Source organism: Hemicordylus capensis, chromosome 6 (genome assembly GCF_027244095.1).
Source record: "Hemicordylus capensis ecotype Gifberg chromosome 6, rHemCap1.1.pri, whole genome shotgun sequence".
NCBI lineage: Eukaryota > Metazoa > Chordata > Lepidosauria > Squamata > Cordylidae > Hemicordylus > Hemicordylus capensis.
The window spans coordinates 16,354,814-16,377,261 of record NC_069662.1 but is presented as its reverse complement, the minus strand read 5'-3'; the positions used below and the strand labels follow the sequence as shown (position 1 = coordinate 16,377,261).

General features: G+C 48.0%; 1 protein-coding gene across 1 annotated transcript; it reads left to right on the top strand.

The window, feature by feature from the left end:
• Window positions 1–75: 75 nt before the first annotated feature.
• Window positions 76–21,227, top strand: RNF40 (ring finger protein 40). Its single transcript, XM_053260770.1, has 20 exons — window positions 76–234; window positions 1,938–2,116; window positions 4,651–4,818; window positions 5,405–5,540; window positions 5,620–5,853; window positions 8,536–8,657; window positions 8,766–8,912; window positions 10,113–10,187; window positions 10,287–10,406; window positions 11,078–11,257; window positions 12,197–12,332; window positions 13,262–13,383; window positions 13,740–14,242; window positions 14,909–15,026; window positions 15,733–15,882; window positions 18,634–18,846; window positions 19,028–19,153; window positions 19,979–20,119; window positions 20,283–20,384; window positions 20,509–21,227. The coding sequence occupies exons 2-20, from the start codon at window positions 1,985–1,987 to the stop codon at window positions 20,683–20,685; spliced, it is 3,102 nt and encodes a 1,033-aa protein (XP_053116745.1). The 5' UTR covers window positions 76–234; window positions 1,938–1,984; the 3' UTR covers window positions 20,686–21,227.
• Window positions 21,228–22,448: the final 1,221 nt, after the last annotated feature.

The window sequence follows — 22,448 nt, the reverse complement described above, 5'->3', positions numbered from 1 at the left end:
CGGCCAATAGAAAACACGTCTCACCTTTCTGGGGGGCGGGGCTTGGCATAGTTGCGCATGCGTAGCTGAAGTGGGTGGGTTAGGCTTGTGCTGGAGGCGAGGGTTAGGTCTCAGTGATGAGTCCGGGGGAGCATGCGCAGTAGTTGTCCTGGCGTTTCTTTTTCGAAGCGTTGCATGGAGGAAACCGCAGAGGAGGAGCAGCAGCTGCCGTGGTGGGGAGGGGGCCCTGGGCAGGTGAGAGAGACACCCCCCCCCCTTCCCACCGCCTCTCCTGTACCGCCTCGCTTCCCCACTCCCTCCTCATTGAGGTCTCCCGTCTTGTCTATCTGAATGTATCAATTCTCCACTTAAACTCCCCTCTCAGCACCCCGCACGCTTGCAGTATATCAGGGTATTGCTTTTGCACCAGTATGTTGTGATAATACAATGCCGTCTGAGGATACCGTCTCTCTAGGGGGCCATGCATAAAGGCCGTCTCCCTGATGCAGAGGGTAGTAAAGCTGTTGCTAAAGGAGGGGAGGGAGGTTGGATAGGAATAATGCCGAATATAGCAGTGCTTAGCTACCGCTTTCCTATGATCAGCTCTCAGTCTCTCTTCTTTAATTTCCCTCCAATGCAGCCTCATTGCTCTTCCTGTGCCCATCTTATTGATCCATCATATTAATTTATTATTATTTTCTCTATGTAAACTGCTTTGGGAACTTTTGTCTAAAAGCAGTATGTAGATATTTGTCCTGTCCTGTTCTCCAGTTCCTATTTCTCCATCTTTCTCCTGCCCTGACCCTTTCTCCTCCCACTGGCACCTGCTTTGCCTTTAAAATAGCTGTGGCAGCAGTTCAAGAGATTCTACTTCTTCATCTCCATGCCAGGAAATACTTGTTGAATTTCTGCCTGTCATGCAGCAGCAGCTGGAAAGGGGGGAGAAAAAGGGTGGGGTATGTGTGAGAAAAGTTGGTATCCATATCTCCAACCTTCCCCCACATTCATGCCCACTAGCAAGTGTCTGTGAGCCCTGTGCTAATGTCAGTGTTATCTGCATGTAACTTATCTGCATGTAACACATTCTGCTCTCCAACTTCTGCTAGCACTATTAAACTTTTTCCCCTGGCTGCTTTCTCTTACTCTGTTCAGTAGATGTGTGGGCTCTGGGGTCCTTAGAGGAAGAGTGGGATATAAATGTAAAATAATAATAATAATAATGATATGGCAAGCAATGGCTTCTTCCTAGCCTTGGGGTGGCTCAGTGTAGTTACCTTGGTATATTACCTTGGTTTAGCTCCTGCTAACTTGGCAAAGAGGCACCTTTTAATGTGGTGATTCTCTTTATTTAGCGGGGGAGAGTAACTGGCCCTCTCCACCCCCAGCACAACAACTCCAGTGACTGTTGCTGGTGTCTGTCTTATGGGTCTTAGGGATGGGCCCGGACCGGTCTGGAGGCCATTGAAAAGGCCTCCGGACTGGTCCGGACCTGGGTGGTTCGGATCGGGGGTGGGGGGTAGCTTTAAGAGCGGCAGCAGGGTTTACTTACCCCTCCCGCCGCTTTCCGCTGTGGTGCCGTAATCTGCAGAGTAATTGGGGCGGCAGGATTACTGGGAGTTTTTGCAGACCAGCAGTGGGGAAGGGGCGGCAGGGAGGTATCCTGCCACCCCAATTACTCTGCAGATTACGGCGCCACAGCGGAAAGTGGCGGGAGGGGTAAGTAAACCCTCCCGCCGCTCTTAAAGCTACCCCCCACCCCAGTGCTAGACCACAGTGTGGCGGTTCCGTGCACACCCCTTGAGATTGTGAGCCCTTTGGGGACAGGGATCCATTTATTTATTTATTGTTTCTCCGTGTAAACTGCCCTGAGCCATTTTTGGAAGGGTGGTATAGAAATTGAATAATAATAATATTTATGGCCAACCTCAATTTGTTCCTTGTTTTTCTTTTCTCTTCAGCTGACTGCCTGATTCCTGCACTCCTCGCCCCCCTCCTCAGAGTCAGCATGTCGGGGCCTGGAAGCAAGCGTGCAGCTGGGGATGGGGGCTCGGGGCCCCCTGAGAAGAAAGCCAACAGGGAAGAGAAGACCACCACCACCCTGATTGAGCCCATCCGGCTGGGGGGTATCTCTTCTACGGTGAGGACCCAGTGGGGTACTGACAGGTTGGCAGTGGTAGTAAAGTCTGTGGTAGCTGATTTTGTGGTGCTATATTCTGCAAAGAAATGTTGGAAATTAATGTGGGTATGTGCCAGAGATGCGAGGTGGCAATTTTTTTTGCAGAAAAATCCCCCAAACTTAATTTTTCCAGTGGAAGTTTCCATTTCCAAAAATCCTTTGGCTGCCATCCAGACTAGTACTGCACACATGCAGCAGTGTGACTTCCACTTGAGCAGGGGAAAGAGTGACTTTCGCCAATCTTGCCTTCCCTCTCAAGCCCATTATGCAGCACCAAAATATGTTCCTAAAGGTTGCATGACCTTCAGAGACATATCTTGGTGACACACAGTGGACTTCAGAGGGAAGGGGTGATGCGTGAAAACCGGGTCTTCCTTCACGCAAGTGACAGTGCAGCGGCAGTCTGGAACTCACACTGCTGATGTGTGTGCAACACTAGTCTGGATGTTCAGCATTGTTTAATTAAATTCATTAGTAAGAATGAATGGATAGGAACATAGGAAGCTGCCATATACTGAGTCAGATAATTGATTGATCTAGCTCAGTATTGTTGCCACAGACTGGCAGCAGCTTCTGCAAGGTTGCAAGCAGGAGTCTCTCTCAGCCCTATCTTGGAGATGCTGCCAAGGAGGGACCTTGGAACCTCCATGTTCTTCCCAGAGCGGCTTCATCCCCTGAGGGGAATATCTTACAGTGTTCACACTTCTAATCTCCCATTCATATGCAACCAGGGCAGACTCTGCTTGGCTAAGGGGACAAGTCATGCTTGCTACCACAAGACCAGCTCTCCTCCAATGCACTATTAGGCAATTTCAAAAATTTTAAAGTTGCAGTTAATTTTTTCCAGGTGATTATATCTGGGAGGATACATATGTTTTGTTTTGTTCCAGTAAAAAAAAAAATTTCCGCATAAAGCTTTGAATTTGTTTCAGAATAGCAGTTAGAGTACATGAAACGTTCTTATTGATTCCACACACCCACCCCCAGTTACCCCGTATCAAATATTTCAGTTCAACTATTTGGCTGCTTGAAAAACTTTTAAAGACACAGAGTGGGATATTAATACAGTGAAGGTGTGTTTTAACTGTATAAATTACAGTTTTACCATAAGGTTAAATAAAATGTTAAATTAGATCATAATCACCAGAAAAATTTGCATAGTAATTTTTTTTTAGAAAAATAATCCAAATTTGAGGAAATTTGCATGGGAAAAATTTCCAGAAAATGTTCTGGACATTTTTTTAAATTCAGAATTTTCTAGAAAACCTACATCTTTGGCATGTGCCAGGCTTTTCAAAAGGCAGTCTGATGTTAGGGAAGCAATAGAATCTCTACAGGAGAGAGGTTTAAAAAAAACCCTAAAAACAGCCATACGTTTGCCTAGATGTTTGATGCTGGTAGCCATATAAATTGACAAATTATACTAAAATAGGCAGGGCGTGGTGGAGGCATATATTTCTAAAATGCTTCTTCAGGTCTGATTAAGGTTGACAACTTGAATTTTGATACTGATACTTAGGAATTTTGAAGTATTTTTCCCAGCCCATTTACATTTAATAACCAACTTTGTGGTTTGTCTCCTAGGTCAAAGGAGAAGCATACTTGAGTTGTATTGGTCAAGGGAGATTGTTGCCAAAGCAGGCGTCTGAGCCTAAATATTAGGAGCCTCCTTCTATAAAAGGAACCTAAATATTAGCTAATTTTTGTTAAGCTAATCCCCACTAGCTAGCTTTAAATGTCTGCGAAGCCAAAGGTCTATACAATAATCTTCGGACCCTAATGTTGACGCTAAGAATATGAGGCTCAAATCCATCTCATCAGCCATATAAAGTTCACAAATATATGTACACGTAACATTTATTATTAACTTATATCAAACTCGAACAAAAATAACATAATGGCTTATTTTAAATATTGATTAATGTGGACATAGAAAAATCAAAAATAGATAACATGAGATAATATTAAGACATATCTGAGAACTAACCCTCAGCTGACTTATTCTGCAAATCCCACCCCTCATGCCAAAGGTTCTGATATATTTACCCAATATCTGCCTCCCCTACCCCTTGCCTATTTTAGTATTATTTGTCAATTTATATGGCATACAACCACAATTTATCCAACCACAGTTGGAATTTTTTAGCTAAATCCAATATTTTGCATAGAGGATTCTGGCAGCAGTGTTCTTATTCCATTAATTCTTAAGGGTCAGTGGCATTGTTTTCAGCACAAGAACCATCACTGACCTGTGGTCAAGAGGAAGGATGATGATGATGATAAACATGCAATGATAGTCTCTCAGATCAGATTGTTTCAATTTCTGTTACTGTTTTGTGAGTGTCACTGTAGGCCTTTAAGCATGGTATAATTTTGCAAGCTAAGATGCTTGCTGGGATGTTGCTAAGTTCTCTTGTGAATGGATAGAAACAGGATTTGGAGTGGCTGGTGGAGAAGACAGAGGATTACATTCTGGGTGTGGCTTCTTGCTTTAGGAGGAGATGGACCTCAAGGTGCTCCAGTTCAAGAACAAGAAATTAGCAGAGCGCCTGGAGCAGCGGCAAGCCTTTGAGGATGAGCTGCGAGAACGCATTGAGAAGCTGGAGAAGAGGCAGGCCACCGATGATGCCACCCTCCTGATTGTCAACCGCTATTGGAAGCAGGTCAGGAGGCCCTCTTGGCTGAACTTTCCTTTCCTTTCCTTTTTCTGTGATTCTACCCCTTAAGGTTGCGACCAGTTAAGGAGACTATCCTGTGGTCACGTCAATGAGCATTGATGTGTAGCTCCTTAAAAAAAAAAAAAATAATTGTTCAGTACATTTCTATACTGCCCCATAGAAAAATCTCTGGGCAGTTCACAATTTAAAACACAACAATAATAAAAGCAATTAAACCAATTTAAAATATAGATAAACATTCTAAATGTTCAGACTACAGATTAAAAGCCTGATTAAATGGCTACAGATTTAAAAAAAAAAATCCAGAGAATGGGAGGCTCTAGTTTGTTAGGGAGCATGTTCCAAAGTCCCAGGGCAACCCTAGAAAAGGCCCCGTTTTGAGTCTCCGCCAACCAAGCTGGTGGCGACTGAGCTTCGTCTCCCTTCCTGTGAGCAGATCGTCATCATTAATTCCATGCCCAGAAGCCCGGTTGCTTTTGGCATCTGCTCCACCCTGCCTGCTGCACCATATAAGGAGTCCTCTTTCTCTTCCTTCCGACTTTCAAGTCTGTTTTCTGTCGTCTTCTTACAGCTGGATGAGACGGTACAAGTGCTCCTGAGACGTTACGATGGGGATGGTGGGCAGGCTCTGGAGGAACCCAAGCCGGAGGCTGCAGGAGCGGAGTTGGAGGCTGCCCTTCAAGGACAGGAGGGACTAGAGAGGAGAGGTGGGCTTCTTGCTTTGTGGGGTGGGGTTGAAATCCTGTTCTGAGTCAGCACTGATGTGGCTGTTCTGTTCTTTTTCAGAGGCAGCCCTGTCACCCATCGCACCGCCCACCCCCTGGAAGGCTGGGGGTCTCGTACTGAACGAGCCGGCCCTCTCCTTCCTGGCCACCTTGGCCAGCAGCAGCAGTGAAGAGATCGAGCTGCAGCTTCAGGAGCGCATGGAGTTCTCCAAGGCTGCCGTCTCCCGGGTCGTGGAGGTCTCGGACAAGATTCACCGGCGCACGGAGGAGCTCTGCCAGAAGATCCATGCCCGTGGTGAGGCCTGAGCCACAAGTTGAGGGTGGGATTTGGTGGGGAAGAAGGGAGGGCTTTGCAGCATTTGGGCAACACACTCTGTCTCCGTGGCCACAAACCCAGAGCAACTGAGGCTCTGTCCCAGGCATTGTTTGGGAAAGGGAGATTCCGAGAGCCAGAGAATCTTCCAAGTGAAGAGGTTGATGGAGTATTGCTGGGTGTGAGAAGCAGGGCTACATATCTGCTCTTGAGATAATCGGGAGAGGAAGGAGTAACAACAACTTTGTTTGTTGGCCGCTTTGTAACAATTGTACTCTGGGCAGCTCCCAAAGTAAAGCAACCATTGGATAAAAATGCAGTTAAAAGCACATTAAAACAAAAACGGTTACAATGAAGTACAAAAACATTTTTAAAACTTTTTGGGGGAAACCCTCTTTGAAAGGTCGTCACCTGGAGTCTGAAAAGACAGAGTGAGGGTGCCACTGCCAGGCGAGGTTTCACTGGGGAGGCTGTTTCATAAATGGGGTGCCAAGAAGAAGCTCCTAAATAAGCACTTGCCTACCCTGCCTGAATTGCTCCCAGGCTAGCGGTTAAGGGTTTCTCTTTAATGGGGTGAGAATAGGTGTCCCTTTCCTGCTCCCCCCCCCAAGCTGTAACTGTATATCTAGTGACTTGCATTGATAGGTGTGGGTGAGTAAAGATATGGACTTTGTTTATTGCACTTATATACAGTGGTCCCTCTACTTACGAAATTAATCCGTTCCGAATGCACATTTGTAAGTCGAAAAATTCGTAAGTCGAAAAGCGGTTTCCCATAGGAATGCATTGGGAACGGATTAATGCGTTCCGGAGCCTAGAAAAAAGACCCAGACCCCCAGTAAGGCTTGCAAACTGCACAGGAACATTTCTTTTCAAGAATAAACAGGCAGTAAACAGGCAGGCAAGTCAAGGAAACCCCATCTAAAAATTTGTAAGTCGAGGAAACCCCATCTAAAAATTTGTAAGTCGAGGAAACCCCATCTAAAAATTTGTAAGTCGAAAAAACCGCATCTAAAACCGGATCTAAAACTGTCGTTTGTAACTCGAAAAATACTTATGTTGAGTAGTTTATAAGTCGAGGGACCACTGTACTGCTTTTCTGCCAAGGTGTTCAACGCCACTTTACGATTTTAAATACCCAAGCAGACAACTGCAGAAGCTAAAACAATAACGCCTCAGATCTGCCTGAGTTTGTCCTTCTCTTGAGTTGCTGAAGAGGCTTCTGCTCCCCCTCAGGGCGCACATGTTTTGAGTAGCCCCTGGGGAATGACTGCCCTCGCTGGCCCTTGGTGGCCTCTTCAGGAGTAGATCGCAAGGGAGTCCCTGGCCTGGCTGCCTAATCTTGGGAAGGCTTGTGGGGGCTGGGGGCCAGTGATCCTGTTGGTTGGAGTTAGACACTTGTGTGTCATTTATTTTGCTGAATGAAATCCAAGCCGCTAACATCAGGCTCTCATAAAAGCAAACTTCAAACAGCATAGAACAGTTCAAGTGTCCTAGGAGAGTGGTTTGATCACTGAAGGTCTAATGTTACAAACATTAAATAATTTTAAAGTAAAATTCCACTGACGTTGCTGTGTCGCTACCTTTCAGCATATCACCTTGTTCAATAATCCTGTTGCCTTGTAATAAATATTGAACCTTTAAAAAAATCAATATATATATATATATATATATATAACCTTCAGTTTAGGTTTGGTTTTTTTTGTTCAGTCAGCTGTCCAGCTCTTGATGAGGGAAGAGTCTGAATGCCTGGTCCCTTGGCTAGTGTGTGTTGAATGTGTTAAAATCCGAATTCTGTTTGATTTTTGTTTAAAAAGGCTGTTGCTTAGGTTTCTGTTAATTCATAAGACTGTAGGAAGCTGCCTTGAACTGAGTCGGACCCTTGTTCCATCTAGCTCAGTGTTGTCTATACTGACTGGCAGTGGCTTCTCCAAAGTTTCAGGCAGGAGTCTCTTCCAGCCCTCCCTGGAGATGCCAGGGATTGAACCTGGGACCTTCTGCATTCAAGCATGCAGGTGCTCTACCACTGAACTCTGGCCCCATTCCCGAAGGGGAATATCTAACAGCAGCTCACCCATCCAAATGCAAACCGAGGCAGACCCTGCCTAGCAAAGGGGATAAGCTGTGCTTGCTACCGCAAGGCCAGCTCTCATCTGTTGCCTCTTTGCAGATGAAGAGTTGAGGCTGAGAGAACAAATTGGTTCCTGGAGAGGATTTTTGACTGAGGTTCTTGTCCTGCACTCTTGCCTACAGAACATGCTGGATTTCAGGGTGCAGTCCTGTGCATGTTCATGTGGAGCTAAATTTTACTGAACACAGTGTAACATATTTCTGAGTAAATGCGCAGTGGATTGCACTGTCGGTTGGGGAGTTCGAAGCAGGGGTAGGTGGGAGAGATGAAGACTTCTTGGGGGGCCTCTACTGCAGAGATTCTCAGGTTGGGTCCCCAGAGGTTATTGGACTTCAACTCCCATAATTCCCAACCAAGGGCCTCTGGGGCAGGGGATTATGGGAGTTGAAGTCCAATAATAGTTGGAGACCCAACGTTGAGAACCCCTGCTCTAGTGGATGCAAGTTTATAGCAGAAGCTGCATGGAGAATCAGGGATTCCAGCTTCTGGGGGTCGGGGGTGCAGCTTCTCATGCCTTTGCTTCCCCCTCCCAGTGGATTTTGACCAACTGGAAGACGCAGTGAAGTCTCTCAACAAGGAGCTGATGAGAGAGAACCGGCACCTGCAGGACCTGACCACCCAGCTCCAGGAGAAGCACCACAAGATCTCCCTAGAGGTGGGTGCCTTGCTCAGGCAGGAGGGGGCCTTTCCTGTGCCAATGCGGCGAATGCCCAGCTCTGAGGCTTTCCCCTTTCCTTTCTCTTCTCTCCGCCATTCCGCTTAGTACACGGAGCTGCAGGACAAGGTGACCTCGTCGGAGACTAAAGTGCTGGAGATGGAAACGACTATTGAGGACCTGCAGTGGGACATCGAGAAGCTGCGCAAGCGAGAGCAGAAGCTGAACAAGCACCTGGCGGAGGCGCTGGAGCAGGCAAGGGCGAGGACCCGCTTGGCCCCCTGCTCCCCAAACGCTGCTGCTGTTGAGATGCCTGCTGCTTTTTTTCTTTCCGAGGGGAGAGGAAAGGCACTTCTTGGTGGGGGAGAAATGTTTTGTGGGTTGAAGATAGAAGTTGTTTGATTTGGCAGGGGGGAGAGTTCAGAAAAATGAGAAAACCACTCAAATACTTAGGGGGAACTTCTCAAATACTCTGCACCCCAGTATAATGCTGTCAACATGCATGGCTCTTCACAAAGTACAAAAGATGAGATCCCTGCCCCAAGGGTCTTACAGTTCAACATAGGTGAGACCACAGAGGAAAGGGAGTGGAATGGAGGCAGGATAAAGGGGTGGTGGGGGGAATAAATTTATTTCAGTCATGCAGACTTAGGTTTATTTGCAAGGGGTGGGTGGGAACTTAGGATTGCGCCCAAGGTTTTATGGGGAAAAGTGAGTTTTGAGGAATGGAGAGAGGTGGCATCTTGGAGAAGTCACATAAAGCAGTTCCAGGTGTAAGAGACAGCAAGAGAGAGGGCTGAGTCATTTGAGGGAGCAGGAGACCTTTGGGCTGTTGGAAACGCGAGTAGACGAAGTGCCCTGTGTTGCAGATGGCTGCGTGATTCAAGGGAATGTTCAGTAAAGGAATCCCTATTGCTTAAGCTTGTGAGCCAAGTAGGGTTGGGATAAGGAAGCATAGCCCTTACTTTGATGGTCAGTGGGGAAGGGGTGCAATCCAATAGGAAGTGCCTTTCCCTGCAGTTGAATTTGCCCCTTACAGGTTGGGGAAGAAGCCTTGCTGAGGCTCTCTTCTGCCCAAGAGCTGAGACTGGGTGGCGTGAAGATTGGGGTCTTGTCTGTGGTGGCTCCAACCTAGTAGAATCAGCTGCCAACTAAATCCCACTCTAGCTATAGCTTGTAGTTATTTGGAAAATGTGTTTTATTTTTTAAAATCAAATTGAGCTCTTTTACTCGAGTTCCGGGCCAGGGACATCTTCCTCCACTCCCACCGTAAAGGGCATTTAACAATTTGAAATTTTTTTTTTCATCCTTTGCTTGCATGTCTGCTGTTGCTAACAAAACTTGTTTAAATCCAGAACAGTGATTAGCATTGCAGAAATGAGCTCACTTAAATATGTTAGACCTTTTGAAAATATAACTGGTGTGTAAAGTTCTGAATCTCTCTTTCTCTGGCAGCTGAACTCTGGTTACTACGCATCGGGCAGTTCTGGGGGGTTCCAAGGTGGACAGATCACACTTAGCATGCAGAAGGTAAGCAGGGGGAAAGGAGTGCAAGGTTTGCCTGGGATAGGGGATCTCTGGCCCCAGTCTGATTTTGCCCCCCTTACTGATTCTGTTTCTGGTTTGCAGTTTGAGATGCTAAATGCAGAGCTGGAGGAGAATCAAGAGCTTGCCAACAGTCGCATGGCGGAGTTGGAGAAACTGCAGCAGGAAATGCAACAGGCTGTTAGGACCAATGAAAAGCTCAAGGTAGCGCCGGGCCTCTTGCAGGATAAGTGGGTGGGCGGAGCATCCTGTAGTTACTAGGCTGAAAGGGATGTGTTGCATCCTCTAGCATCTGTGTTTAGAGCACAGACCAGAAATTCCTAGAATCTTCTTCAAAAGCTCCTAATTCTTGTAATGGTCGTGGGTAGGGAGAAACCTTTGGGCTTTCAGGAGAGGTTGGGTGGCTGTCTGGAGTGATAGGGTGAGGCAGCTCTGTGTGTTTCCCATCTTTTCCCCTCTCCCCGCTGCGGTGTTGCATGGGCTCATACTTTGCCGCCCCTTGCTCTTTGCCAAAATAGGTCCAAGTTGGGCATCCTTCCCCCAGTTCTAGCCACTGGAATAAGCCTATGCAAACTGAAACAGAATTCTGACTTGCTGAATTTCATGCGTGCAGTATCTTTGGTGGTGGTGGTGGTAGGCGGGGAGACCCCTAAGCACAAATCTCAGCTTGAGTTTTTCAGCAAGGTTTTATCTGCTGGTCGTGCAAATTTTGTACAAATTTAAAATTTGTATCTGCCCAGATGATGGAGCCTACATGTGCATGTGGTTTTTTTCAAAAAGGCTTCTCAGTCGCACTCTTTGGGTGACATGTTGGAGGGCCCTAACCAAGGGGGACTATGATGGGATGTCAGCTGGTTCTCCTGTCTCCCCTACAGGTGGCCCTGCGGAGCCTGCCTGAGGAGACCGTGAAGGAGACCCTGGAGTACAAAGTGCTGCAGTCTCAGTTCTCGCTGCTGTACAATGAGAGCTTGCAGGTGAAGACGCAGCTGGATGAGGCCCGTGCGCTTCTGCTCACCACCAAGAACAGCCACCTGCGCCACATCGAGCACATGGAGGTGAGGGAGCTGTGGGATGAATTCTGCATGTGCCTCCTAAGGGGGTGCGGTGGGGAGTTGCCACATCCTCTTTCTCTTTCCTTCCTTGCCACTTTGTGGCACTGCATTGAGATGTCGCCCCCAAATATTTACAGTTTCAAAGTAAAAAGGTTGCCATATTAATATCCATAAGCCTTTTTGATAACTAAAACAAGGTACCCCCAATTAAATGGGTAGCAGATCTACAGAATAAAATACTTTTAATGCAGCTGCCTATAAAAATGGCAGATGGCAAGGACCCTAGTAGAAAAACCATTCCATGGTGTGTGCAAGAGATGACTGAATGCCTTTGGAGAGAATCTGTGGAGCCACACTCTGTAAAAATTGGGAACAGGCAAGGCAGATCTGAGCCCTTCTGGGGCAATGGTGGAGTCAAGGCCCGATTTTCTTTCAGAATTAGTGTAGTATAGAGGTTAGAGTATTTGGACTAGAACCAGGAAGACTAGAATTGAAATCCTCATTCAGCCATGAAACTTGCTGGGTGATTTTGGGCCAGCTGCTCACACTTAACCTGACCTACCTCTCAGGGTTGAAAGGAAGAAGTAAGAAAAGGGAGAGGAGCATGCATGCCACCCTGAGTTTCCTGGAGGAAGGAACAAATAGAATAGGTGTAGCATGAGTACGCATGATTTAAAAACAAAGGATGATTTTATTTTGGATTGTGTTCTTGTATGAAACATGTGCAGGTTTAATCAACTAATAGATCAAGCCTCATGTAATTGAGTTAAGATCTCTATCTAGATGACTGACAGCCCTGCGTTAAGATCTTTAATGGGGTGTCTTACAGCCCTAGTGGAGCCCTAAGTATTGAAGCATAACGCTTCTTCAAGAGAAAGTTGTGTGGGATTAGATGTCCTCTGGCTCCTTCTTGCTGATGTCCTTCTCCCTGCCTGGCAACAGAGCGATGAGTTGAACCTGCAGAAGAAGCTGCGGACGGAGGTGATCCAGTTGGAGGACACGCTGGCTCAGGTGCGCAAGGAATACGAAATGCTGCGCATTGAATTCGAACAGAACTTGGCTGCCAACGAGCAGGCTGGTGAGAGACTGGATTTCCCCTCCCGTTTTGTTCTCATGGTACAGCCCTAGATGGGAATTTCTCCCTTCCATATGTACGTCATGGTACAACCTGCTGCAAGGGGACTTCTCTTGCTGCCCTCTGCCCATCGACATGGGCTGTTGCTCTGCTGTAGTTATGGAAGAGACATTCCCCAGTGTTGAGGCAGACACAACTCCAGCAGATCTGTGGCCACCACCGTGGTCTGTGTTCATCCCTTCCCACCATGTTTCAAGTGCCTGTAGTGCTCCAGTTCTCCTTACCTGAGGAAAAGGCTGCTTTGCAGTCTCCTACCTGCTGAATTATTAGGGCTGTGACATTCTACCAATTAATCAGTTGGATTTTTCTAAATACAAGAACTTACAGAATAAATGCCTCCTCCTTAGAAGAGCTGCTTCCCTCTCACACTGGAAGAAATAGCCCTTCTAAGATTGGGCCAGCTGCCCTCCATAAGAGCCTTGCTGGATCAGGCCCATCTAGTCCAGCACCCTGTTTCCCACAGTGGTCCACCTCATGCCTTGGGAAGCCCAGCAACTAGGAGATGAAGGTATGCCCCCCTCTACTGCTGTTGCTCCCCTACAACCTGTATTCAGAGGCCTTTGAACATGGAGGTAGCCTATAGCCTTCAAGGTGGGAACAATCCTAATGGACCAGTAGCCACTGATTAAGTGATCCTCCATGAATTAGTCTAAGTTCCGCTTGAAGCCATCCAAGCTGGTGACCATCGCCACATCCTGTGAAGAGAATTCCATAGATGAATTATTGCTCCCCCCTTCAAAACTATTGTTTGATCTGCATATGTTTGCATGTAATTATCAATCAGAATACGTTGACATTATTAGCTGCGTGGCAGCTCTGTAAATGATCCATTGTGTCTCTCTTTTCTTTCCCTCCCTGCTTTCTGATCTGAGGCCCCATCAACCGAGAAATGCGTCACTTGATCAGCAGCCTCCAGAATCACAACCACCAGCTGAAGGGCGACGTGCAGCGGTACAAGCGGAAGCTGCGGGAAGTGCAGGCGGAAATCAACAAAGTGAGTCTGAGGAGAAGCGGTTGAAGCCTCCTCCTGCAGGAGAGTGGCGAATATTCACTCATTCGTTCATTCGATTTCTAGACCGCCCTTCCAAAAATGGCTCAGGGTGGTTTACAACTTTCGATACAGGGTAGCTGATTCTCTCCCTCTCTTTGTGGATTCAGGTCACTCTGGAGAGTCTTTCTTAGAGGGAGGTAGAGTCCAGCAGCCCCACCTCCCTGGAAGCTGTGCTCCATACTGGAAAGAGGGAAGGAAGGTGGCGATGGGCTCTGGGATTCTGTAGCCTATCATTCCACATGTTCAGGGAGACACGTTCCACCTTGCCCTTGCTGCTCACCCTCTTATTCTTTCCTCAGGTTCGAATGCAGCAGAGCGGTTTTTTCTCCAGCTTGGCAGCAGCGCCCACCACACCAGGCGGTGAGGAGCCTGTGGGACTGCCAGGGGCACCTGGGGCTGCCATGGTGAAAGAAGAGGAGGGGGCAGCCCCTCCGGAGGTGAAGAAAGAGCCCAAGGAGGTGCAAGTGAAGAAAGAGCCCAAGGACGAGCTGGTGACTCCCCAACCGCCGGGAACCCACGAGGGGGTGAAAAAGGAAGAAGAGGAGCCACCGGCCCTCCAACCGCCCACGCCGCAGCCACCCCCACCTCCCCGAGCTAAGGAGCCGGAGCGGTCCAAGGGGCGTAGTGGAGAACGGGGCGGGGACCGTGAGAGGTCACGGGATCGAGACAAAGAGACTTCTTCTTCCTCGTCTTCCTCCTCGTCGTCTTCACGAGATCGGGAGAAACAGAAGGGTGGTGGGGGCAGCGAGGATCCTAAGAAGAAAGATTCGGATCTGCTCAAACAGCTGCGAGCTGAGCTGAAGTGAGAGTTGCAGAATGGCTGGGAGAGCGGCATGGCAGGGAGGACCAAAGTGCTCGTGGGAGGCGGTGGGGTGGGAATAGTGTCTGTAGACTGGACTGGGGAGTGTCAGAGGGTGAGGAGACATGATGCCCTGGGGATGGAGGCAAGAAAGCTTGCGGGGTGGGGTGGGGGTTGGTGAGCATCTGAGACTGTGGAGTGGGGTGGAGAAAGGAGTCTCTTGGGAGGGGTCTTTGCTGGAAATGTATGGACCACTCTCTGCCCCAGGGAGCATGTGTGAGGAGCTTCGCTTGGGGAATTGGGGTCATGGAGGCACGGTTAATGCAGGGACTATTGGCAGTATCTTGGGGGTTCTGAAGGCTTGCCTTGTGGTAGGTCCTCCACTGCAGTGTTTGGGTCTGCAGGAAGGTGAAGAGGACCACCGTGAGCAGGAATTTCCCTTTGCTTCTTTAAAATGGCCACCTTGATACTGGGATGTTGCCTGTTACAAGATGGCTTAAGAGGGGCCCACAATTTCCATGGATCACTTGCAACTAGGAATCTCCACCTGTGTCCTTTGCAAGTAACGTCTTGGGACCTGCATCCCTGTGGCTAGCACTTAGGGCGATCTTGGTGCCTTGGGCTGTGAGGTGCCCTCTTTCCTGCTGACTCCTTTTCCTTCTCCCCCAGAAAGGCTCAGGAGAGCCAGAAGGAGATGAAGCTCCTCTTGGATATGTACAAGTCGGCCCCCAAAGAGCAGCGGGATAAAGTGCAGCTCATGGCAGCAGAGAAGAAAACAAAGGCAGAGGTGAGGCCTGGGGAGCCTGCCCGGAGAGACTGCTCTCTCCCCAAGGGGGCAGGTCTTCACTTTCCCCCAAGCTCTGCATCTCCTCCTAGTTTGCAGCGAAGCATTGGTGCACCGTGCTTTAGTTTTGTAATGTTTTGTATGGTTGACTCAGGCAGTGTAGCACACCAGCATTCTGGTTCAGCGCAGCGCAGGGTGACTGCTGGAAAGGTCTGGTGCAATTCATAGCTGTCTCTCATTTTGCCCATAGCAAGCTTATAAAAAGACCTGGTTCTATTTAAAAGGTAGCCACTTAATGGCACAGCGGGAAATAACTTGACTAGCAAGCCAGAGGTTGCTGGTTTGTATCCCTGCTGGTATGTTCCCCAGACTATGGGAAACACCTATATTGGGCAGCAGTGATAGAGGAAGATGCTGAAAGGCATCATCTCATACTGCACGGGATATGGCAATGGTCAACCCCTCCTGTATTCTACCCAAGACAACCACAGGGCTCAGTGGTCACCAGGAGTCGACACCAACTCAGCAGCACCCTTTAACTTTACCTATTTAAAAGCTAGGTTAAATTAACTTTAAGACACATTTTTAATTTCTAATTCAATTCAAGTTTAAGTTTAGTTTAATAGGTGTTGGGATTTGACTGAGCCATGTCGGGAGCTCAGAGATAAGGGAGACACCCCAGCTATCCTTGACTTGGTCCCACTGGCAGGTAGAGGAGCTACGGGTGAGGATCCGCGAGCTGGAGGAGAAGGAAAAGAAAGAGAGTAAGAAGATGGCTGACGAGGATGCTTTGCGCAAGATCAAGTTGGCGGAAGAGCAGATTGAGCACCTGCAAAAGAAGCTGGCGGCAACCAAGCAGGTATCATCCCTGGAGGAATGTGGTGGTGGTGAGAACTTGCACAGGCATAACAGCCACAGAGCGGGAGCCCAGAGTCATGCTGGCCTAGGAATCGGACAGGGGGTATACTCCAGACTTTTTCTGTCACTAGAAGCATGGCTTCATTGTGTTCGTCCACCAGAAACAGTGCCCATCATTGTAGAGATGGAGCCAAGACTGTGTTGTGCACAAAGCCCTGAATAGGTGAGAATGTTCTGCAGAGGTGGAGCTAGGTAACTTAACCACCTGGACCTAATGGCCTTAACGGGGGTCCCCCCTCACACACAGTATGTGCTCACCTGCTGATGAATTCCTTAACTTAGGCCAAATTCTTGCTTGCATCATGCCAATGAATACTAATGCAACATGGAACATTAATCAACATCAGTTTCCAGCAATCATTTTGAGAACTGTCAAAAATGTGTGGCTCTGTCTGCCAACTGGAAACCTGTAATACAGGTTTCCTGCTTTCCCACCAGCTACATAGACTTTAGAGCACCTTACAATAGATCATTAAATAAGCACAAGGATCAGAAAATGCACTCAGGTAATACCTAAAAGTCAGCACTGTAATTAGAAGCACAGCCCAAGGTTTAGCTTGCAGCTTGCCATTCTCTTGTGGTCTCAGCCTGACCTACCTCCCAGGGTTGTTGTAAGGATGAACAAACCATGCGCACACTGCTTTGGGCTCCTCAGAGCAGGATATAAATGTAAAAATAAATAAAACAAACTGCAAGTGTTCAGTGCATCATAGCAAGTGAACTAGGAAGCATTTTTGTTCCAGTGAGTTGCTGATAAATTACCCAATACAATCAGACCCCCTCTCAGGTTGACACTTTTGTTCATGTGAGACACTCTGCACTTCTTCCACTTGCCGACAGGTAGCAATGCAATAGGTATATCTTTTTTTGAAAAAAGCACATAGATATGTTTTCCTCTCACTGCATCTCTGTGTTGGGAAAAGCTGTAGCTATTGAATATCCCAATCTTCCCTCCGCTCCTTGTCACCTGTACGGGGAGGAAAGATCCCATTTGTACTTAAGAGACAACCTGCTGTTCTGAAGTGTGACAGTAACATGCTAATGCAGGACAGAGCATCCTATTTACTATACTTTTACAAGATTCCTTCTAAGGGAAGTAAACACCAAAAGGTAGGATTCCAAGGAAACGTCTCACAAGTACGGGCAACAAACAGGCTTTCAAACCAGTCATTGCAAAAGTCTACAGAAGCTCCCTAACCCATCTAAATTCAAAATGAATGTTACGAAAGAAAATCAAGATAGATAGAGAAGTTGCTTCAGCAACTCTTTTCTGTATTCCTACCTCAGGGGCTTGAATTAAGATGCCATTTTTAGCTCCAAGTTGGGAATGTTTAATGCTTAACTGTAGCGAGGAGAAAGGAAGGGAAGGAAGAAAGGCAAACAAGAGAACTAAAAAGTTAGCAAGGCAGCTGATATTCCAATTGTTTCAATGCGTTTCCTGCCCTTCTCCATCACACACTTCAAGTCTTAGAGGCTGGAAAAGGGGTGGCAGTGACAGTCACAAGAGTTAACAAAAAGATTGCTACAGCTCTCTGGAGAACCCCCACAAAGACTCACTCACTCCTCTGTACCTTCCCTTCCCTCCAAAAAGGGCAGCAGAAGTCGAAGGGCAGGATCGTGTTTCTTCCCCTACACTGACTAACTGAAAACTTACTATATCCAGGCAGCTCAGCAGGGAACCATAGCATGTGACAGAAAGCAAGCAGGCAGCTGATCGGCTGTGGGGCAGGGATCTTCCTCCTTCCTGCTCCTCCTTGCTGGTGTATGTGTGGTGGTGGGGGGTTCATTTGCTCACTGCCTGCCTCGCCCTTGTCACTGCTGGATGATGAGATGTTGGAGGCTGAACTAGAAACAGCAGCAGCAAATAGGAAGGGGTGGGAACACGCAAGGCATGCACAAGTGCATTGGGTTGAGCTGACCATTGTGCTGAGAGTAAGATATAGAGAGTTGCGCTCGTGTGGTTAGGGTTAGCTGGCCAGCCGCACTTCCTTTGGAGAGCCATGCTGGCAGTCCAGCCGCAACAGGATATTCTTGCCAGTCGGCCAGCAGGAGAGACGGGCAGCAGCATTTGGGCCCCTGCCCCCAGGGACGAGACAGTGGGAGCTGCTGGGGCACAAACTTGTGCCCCGAAGTCCGTTAAGCATGGTGCCTCTATGTGCTGCCCATAGCCATAGAGATGAGGTCCAGTTGTTCTTGTCCGGGTGTAACCATTGAGATCAGGCTAGGAGGGAGACGTTTAGAACACTCTCATTGTGTTAGAGGTTGTTGATTTTTACCCACAATAGGTAAAACAGCAGAGCACTAAGGAATGAGCACACACTCCAGTTACAGAGTAGGTAGCAGAGGATGGTTTGGCTATTGCAGCTATTTAGAGAAAACACATGGAGATCCTTGTATGACTAAACACTAAATATTTATTGGTTAAATACACTTAGATAGGAAAGACCTATCTCTAATCTAAAGGACTACATAGTGGATAGGTAAGGAGGAAAGGAAGGATTGTGACTCAGCACAGGAAGTGCTGCAGAGTCAGTTCAGGGGTCATAGAGTAGGGACAGATAGGGAGACGCTGACTCACTGTCTCTACTCCCAATGCCCCTAGTGGTCATTAGGACAGTTGGTGCAAAAGGTCGATGCACTGGAAGTTCATCTCCAACACATTGCTTCTCTTTTTTTCCTTTTGGTGGGGCAGGAAGAGGAGGCTCTGCTTTCTGAGATGGACGTGACAGGCCAGGCCTTTGAGGACATGCAAGAGCAGAACATGCGGCTCAATCAGCAGCTGCGTGAGAAGGACGACGCCAACTTCAAGCTGATGTCGGAGCGCATCAAGTCCAATCAGATCCACAAGCTGCTGCGTGAAGAGAAGGACGAGCTGGCCGAACAGGTTCTGGCCCTCAAGTCGCAGGTGAGGCAGGCCACACACACATCCCAAGCTGGGATTGTTTTGCAGATCTTTGGATGAGGAAAGAGCTGGAGGGGTGTGTGCGTGCGCCATTTTTTGTGGGTAGGCAGGGTGTGGGGGAGACTGGCCGACGGTGCCATTGTGGCATGCTCTCAGCCCCTGTTGCTTCTGGCTTTTTGGCTAGGTGGATACCCAGCTGTTGGTGGTGCAGAAGCTGGAAGAGAAGGAACGCGTTCTGCAGGGGAACTTGGGCACTGTGGAGAAAGAGCTGACGTTGCGCAGCCAGGCCCTGGAGCTCAACAAGAGGAAGGTGAGGAGGATGGGCTGGTGGCCCCTGAGTTAGTGAACAGAGAGATGTGGAAATAAGCAGGGCTGTGTGATGAATACTTGTGTTAAAGAAATTACTTGCTGAGGTTACCAGGCTCTATTCCTAGGAAAGCCAAATTCTGCATTGTATATCCGACAGCAGCAACAATAACAAATATTTATTTTCCACTTTTCAACAAAAGTTTCCAAAGCAGTTTACGTAGAGAAATAAGATGGATCCCTGTCCCCAAAGGGCTCACAATCTAAAAAGAAATGTAAGATAGACAGCAGCAACAGTCACTGGAGGTACTGTGCTGGGGGTGGATGGGGCCAGTTACTCTCCCCCTGCTATAACTGAAAAGAATCATTATGCTAAAATGGTGCCTCTTTGCCCAGTTATATCCTTCAGTATATTTGCATAATCCTACTTCTGTTAGGAATGAATGATGAGGAGCAAATGGCTCTGCAAGGCACCGAAATCACTCCCTGAGCCCTGGAAACCCCTGCTCCATCCTTCACAGCCTCAGATTCCTCAGGCATTGCCCAGACACTTTCAACAATGTCTTTGTAGCTTCTTTTGTAACCTTAAGGGCTAGAAACTTGCTTTTTAGAGAATGAAAACCAAGATTTCCAGGATGCCGAATCCTGTGCCCAGGGCCAGTTTCTGTGCTTACAGTTCTGTCTTTTTGGCTCTGGTATGCATACAACACAGGCCTAGGAACGGGAGTCCTGTAGCTGGGTATAGTTGGACCCTTGCATCTGCCTGTCCGCAACTTGGCTGCTGCTGAAAAGAGAGAGCTCATGGCCACGGTTGCTTTTTTCCTTTCAGGCAGTGGAGGCTGCCCAGTTGGCGGAGGATCTGAAGGTACAGTTGGAGCACGTGCAGTGTAAGCTGAAAGAAATCCAGACCTGCATGGCTGAGAACCGAGCAGCCAAGGAGAAGGAGTCTTTCAACCTCAAAAGAGCCCAGGTAGGTACCAGGAGAGGAGAGGGTGATCTCCTGCTGTGCACCTGTACTTGATGGAGGCAGAATCTTGAAGTGGCGAGTCCTCATAGGTGGCAGACAGAGATTGCTCTCTAAATAGGCAGGCTTCTGTCCTGTTGCTCCCATTGACTTGTATCCCTCCCCCCAGGAGGACATCTCTCGCCTCCGGCGCAAGCTGGAGAAGCAGCGCAAAGTGGAGGTGTACGCGGATGCTGACGAGATCTTACAGGAGGAGATCAAGGAGTACAAGGTGAGCTGGAGGAGGAGGAGGTGGAGGCGGCGGCAGTGGCAGCAGCAGGGGTTTGTCGCCCAGAGGAAGGAAGCCCCAGCCCTGGGACCCCAACCTCACCCACCTGGCCTTTTTGCCTCCCCAGGCCAAGCTGACCTGCCCCTGCTGCAACACGCGTAAGAAGGATGCGGTCCTCACCAAATGCTTCCACGTCTTCTGCTTTGACTGTGTCAAGACTCGCTATGATACCCGCCAGCGGAAATGCCCCAAGTGCAATGCGGCCTTCGGAGCCAACGACTTCCATCGCATCTACATCAGCTGAGCGCCTGGGCCTTCATCGCCCTCCTTCTCCCCTCCCCCAGCATCTTCACAGACTCTGCCTAGATCTCTTGGTTACCTTTTTAATAAAGACCTGCCTCGGATCCACAGGAGGAGAATCCTCCCCACTGGTTCTCTGGCTTTAGTCAATCCCTTTCCAAGAGTTGGAAAGTAATTTCCAAGGCTTCCTTTTGAGTGGATCTCTCTCTCTCTCTCTTTTCTCTTCTCTCCCCTTGCCCTCATGCCTCTGGGTCTGCTTACTGGGGTTCCTCTGGGTATCACTGGATTTCCTCTCCGTATCCAGAAGATTTTCTTTCTTGCTCGTTTCCCGTGTTGCTTCTGGATCCCACACCACCACTGCCACCATTTAAAAAACTTTTATGAGAGAAAGGATCTCCAGTCACTGGCTGCAGGCAGCAGTCAAGAAGATTAAATGCTCCCTGTTGGATAAGGGGCATTTTAATTCCACTTTATTTTATAATTCAGCGTGTTGAAGTAAAACTGCAGAGGTGGTCAGCTCCGGTGCAATCCCTCTGTTCCTTGAAATTTCATGTCTGAACAATTTCATGTTTGGGGCATTGGGGGAGGGGGAAGGGGCAAAGGTGGTGCAGGAGTGGTGGGCAATTCCTGGAGGCAGTTGTGAATGCTACTAGCACAAAGCATAAGGGATGAGAAGGGTGGCGGGGTGGGGCGGATGGGTAAGGAGGTATGATTGATGGATTGGTCTCTCAGACTGTGGTGCAGCAGCTCTGTCTACAAGTGTCAGTGGTCCCTCTAATTTTTTTCATCTGTGTGCGGACTGAGGTTTGTACTGGGCAGCAGTACCAAGGCACTGTGTGTGCACGTGCATTCAGAGTGGGGCCTTCCTAATTCAACCTGAGCGGGATCTAAAATTAACTGAGCGGACATTAGAAAACTTGTGAGTGTGCACACGCCTTAGAGGGAACAGTGGCAGCTGTGCATGCATTCAGAAGGCACTGAAGACCTGCTGTATAGGAAGCAGAGTTGGGAAGAAGGTGGGGTGGAGGGAGAAGAGGATTAAGTCTCACCAAGGTTGAGGACTGAGCACGTCAGTTGCAGCCTCTGGCAGTTTAGTGCTTGGCAGCACATGGTATGTACCCAGGATAGGCAATCCTGGGTCTCCAGCTGTTGAACTACAACTTCCATCATCCCCAGGCACAAATTGTGGGAGTTACAGTTCAACAACAGCTGGAGAGCCAAGGTTGTCTACTGTATTGATCCGAACAGAAGACAACTGAATTTAAGACAATCCCCTTAAACATGTTATACTTAAACAGGGTATACCTTTATTTACCTGAAAGGAAGAGGGTTCTGAATTTAAGGCAACCCCTGATTAACAGCAAAGAACTTCGAAGAAACCCAGTCTTAAATTCAGGTAAACATGGTATGTGTCAGAGGCCTACAGTGAATTACTAGTAGAGGGAAGAGAAGGAAAAACATAGGATAAATAGCTTCTAAAGGAACAAAAGGATAAGTAGCTGACTATCCAAGTGTACTTGATTAATATGTGCTTGGCTCATGCAGAAAAGAAAATGGTTCACAGATATCACTTGGCTTTTGTGTTTTGTTGACTCAGTCACTGCTGGATGGATCTAGTTCTGCAAGGTAGAGAAAGGAGATGTAGCAGTTCCTCTTTCTTGTACGATACAAGGGACTTGCATAGTACCTCTCAAAATATATTTCTGGAAAAGAAACATCTTGGGTAGAACATTCATCTTCACAACCAAAATTCTTCCCATTAAAGAT

Coding starts and splice junctions, on each gene's coding strand:
- RNF40 (XM_053260770.1), top strand. CDS start 1,985: ATGTCGGGGCCTGGAAGCAAGCGTGCAGCTGGGGATGGGGGCTCGGGG. Junction 10,188..10,286: donor TCACACTTAGCATGCAGAAG/GTAAGCAGGGGG, acceptor TCTGGTTTGCAG/TTTGAGATGCTAAATGCAGA. Junction 15,883..18,633: donor AGCTGGCGGCAACCAAGCAG/GTATCATCCCTG, acceptor TTGGTGGGGCAG/GAAGAGGAGGCTCTGCTTTC.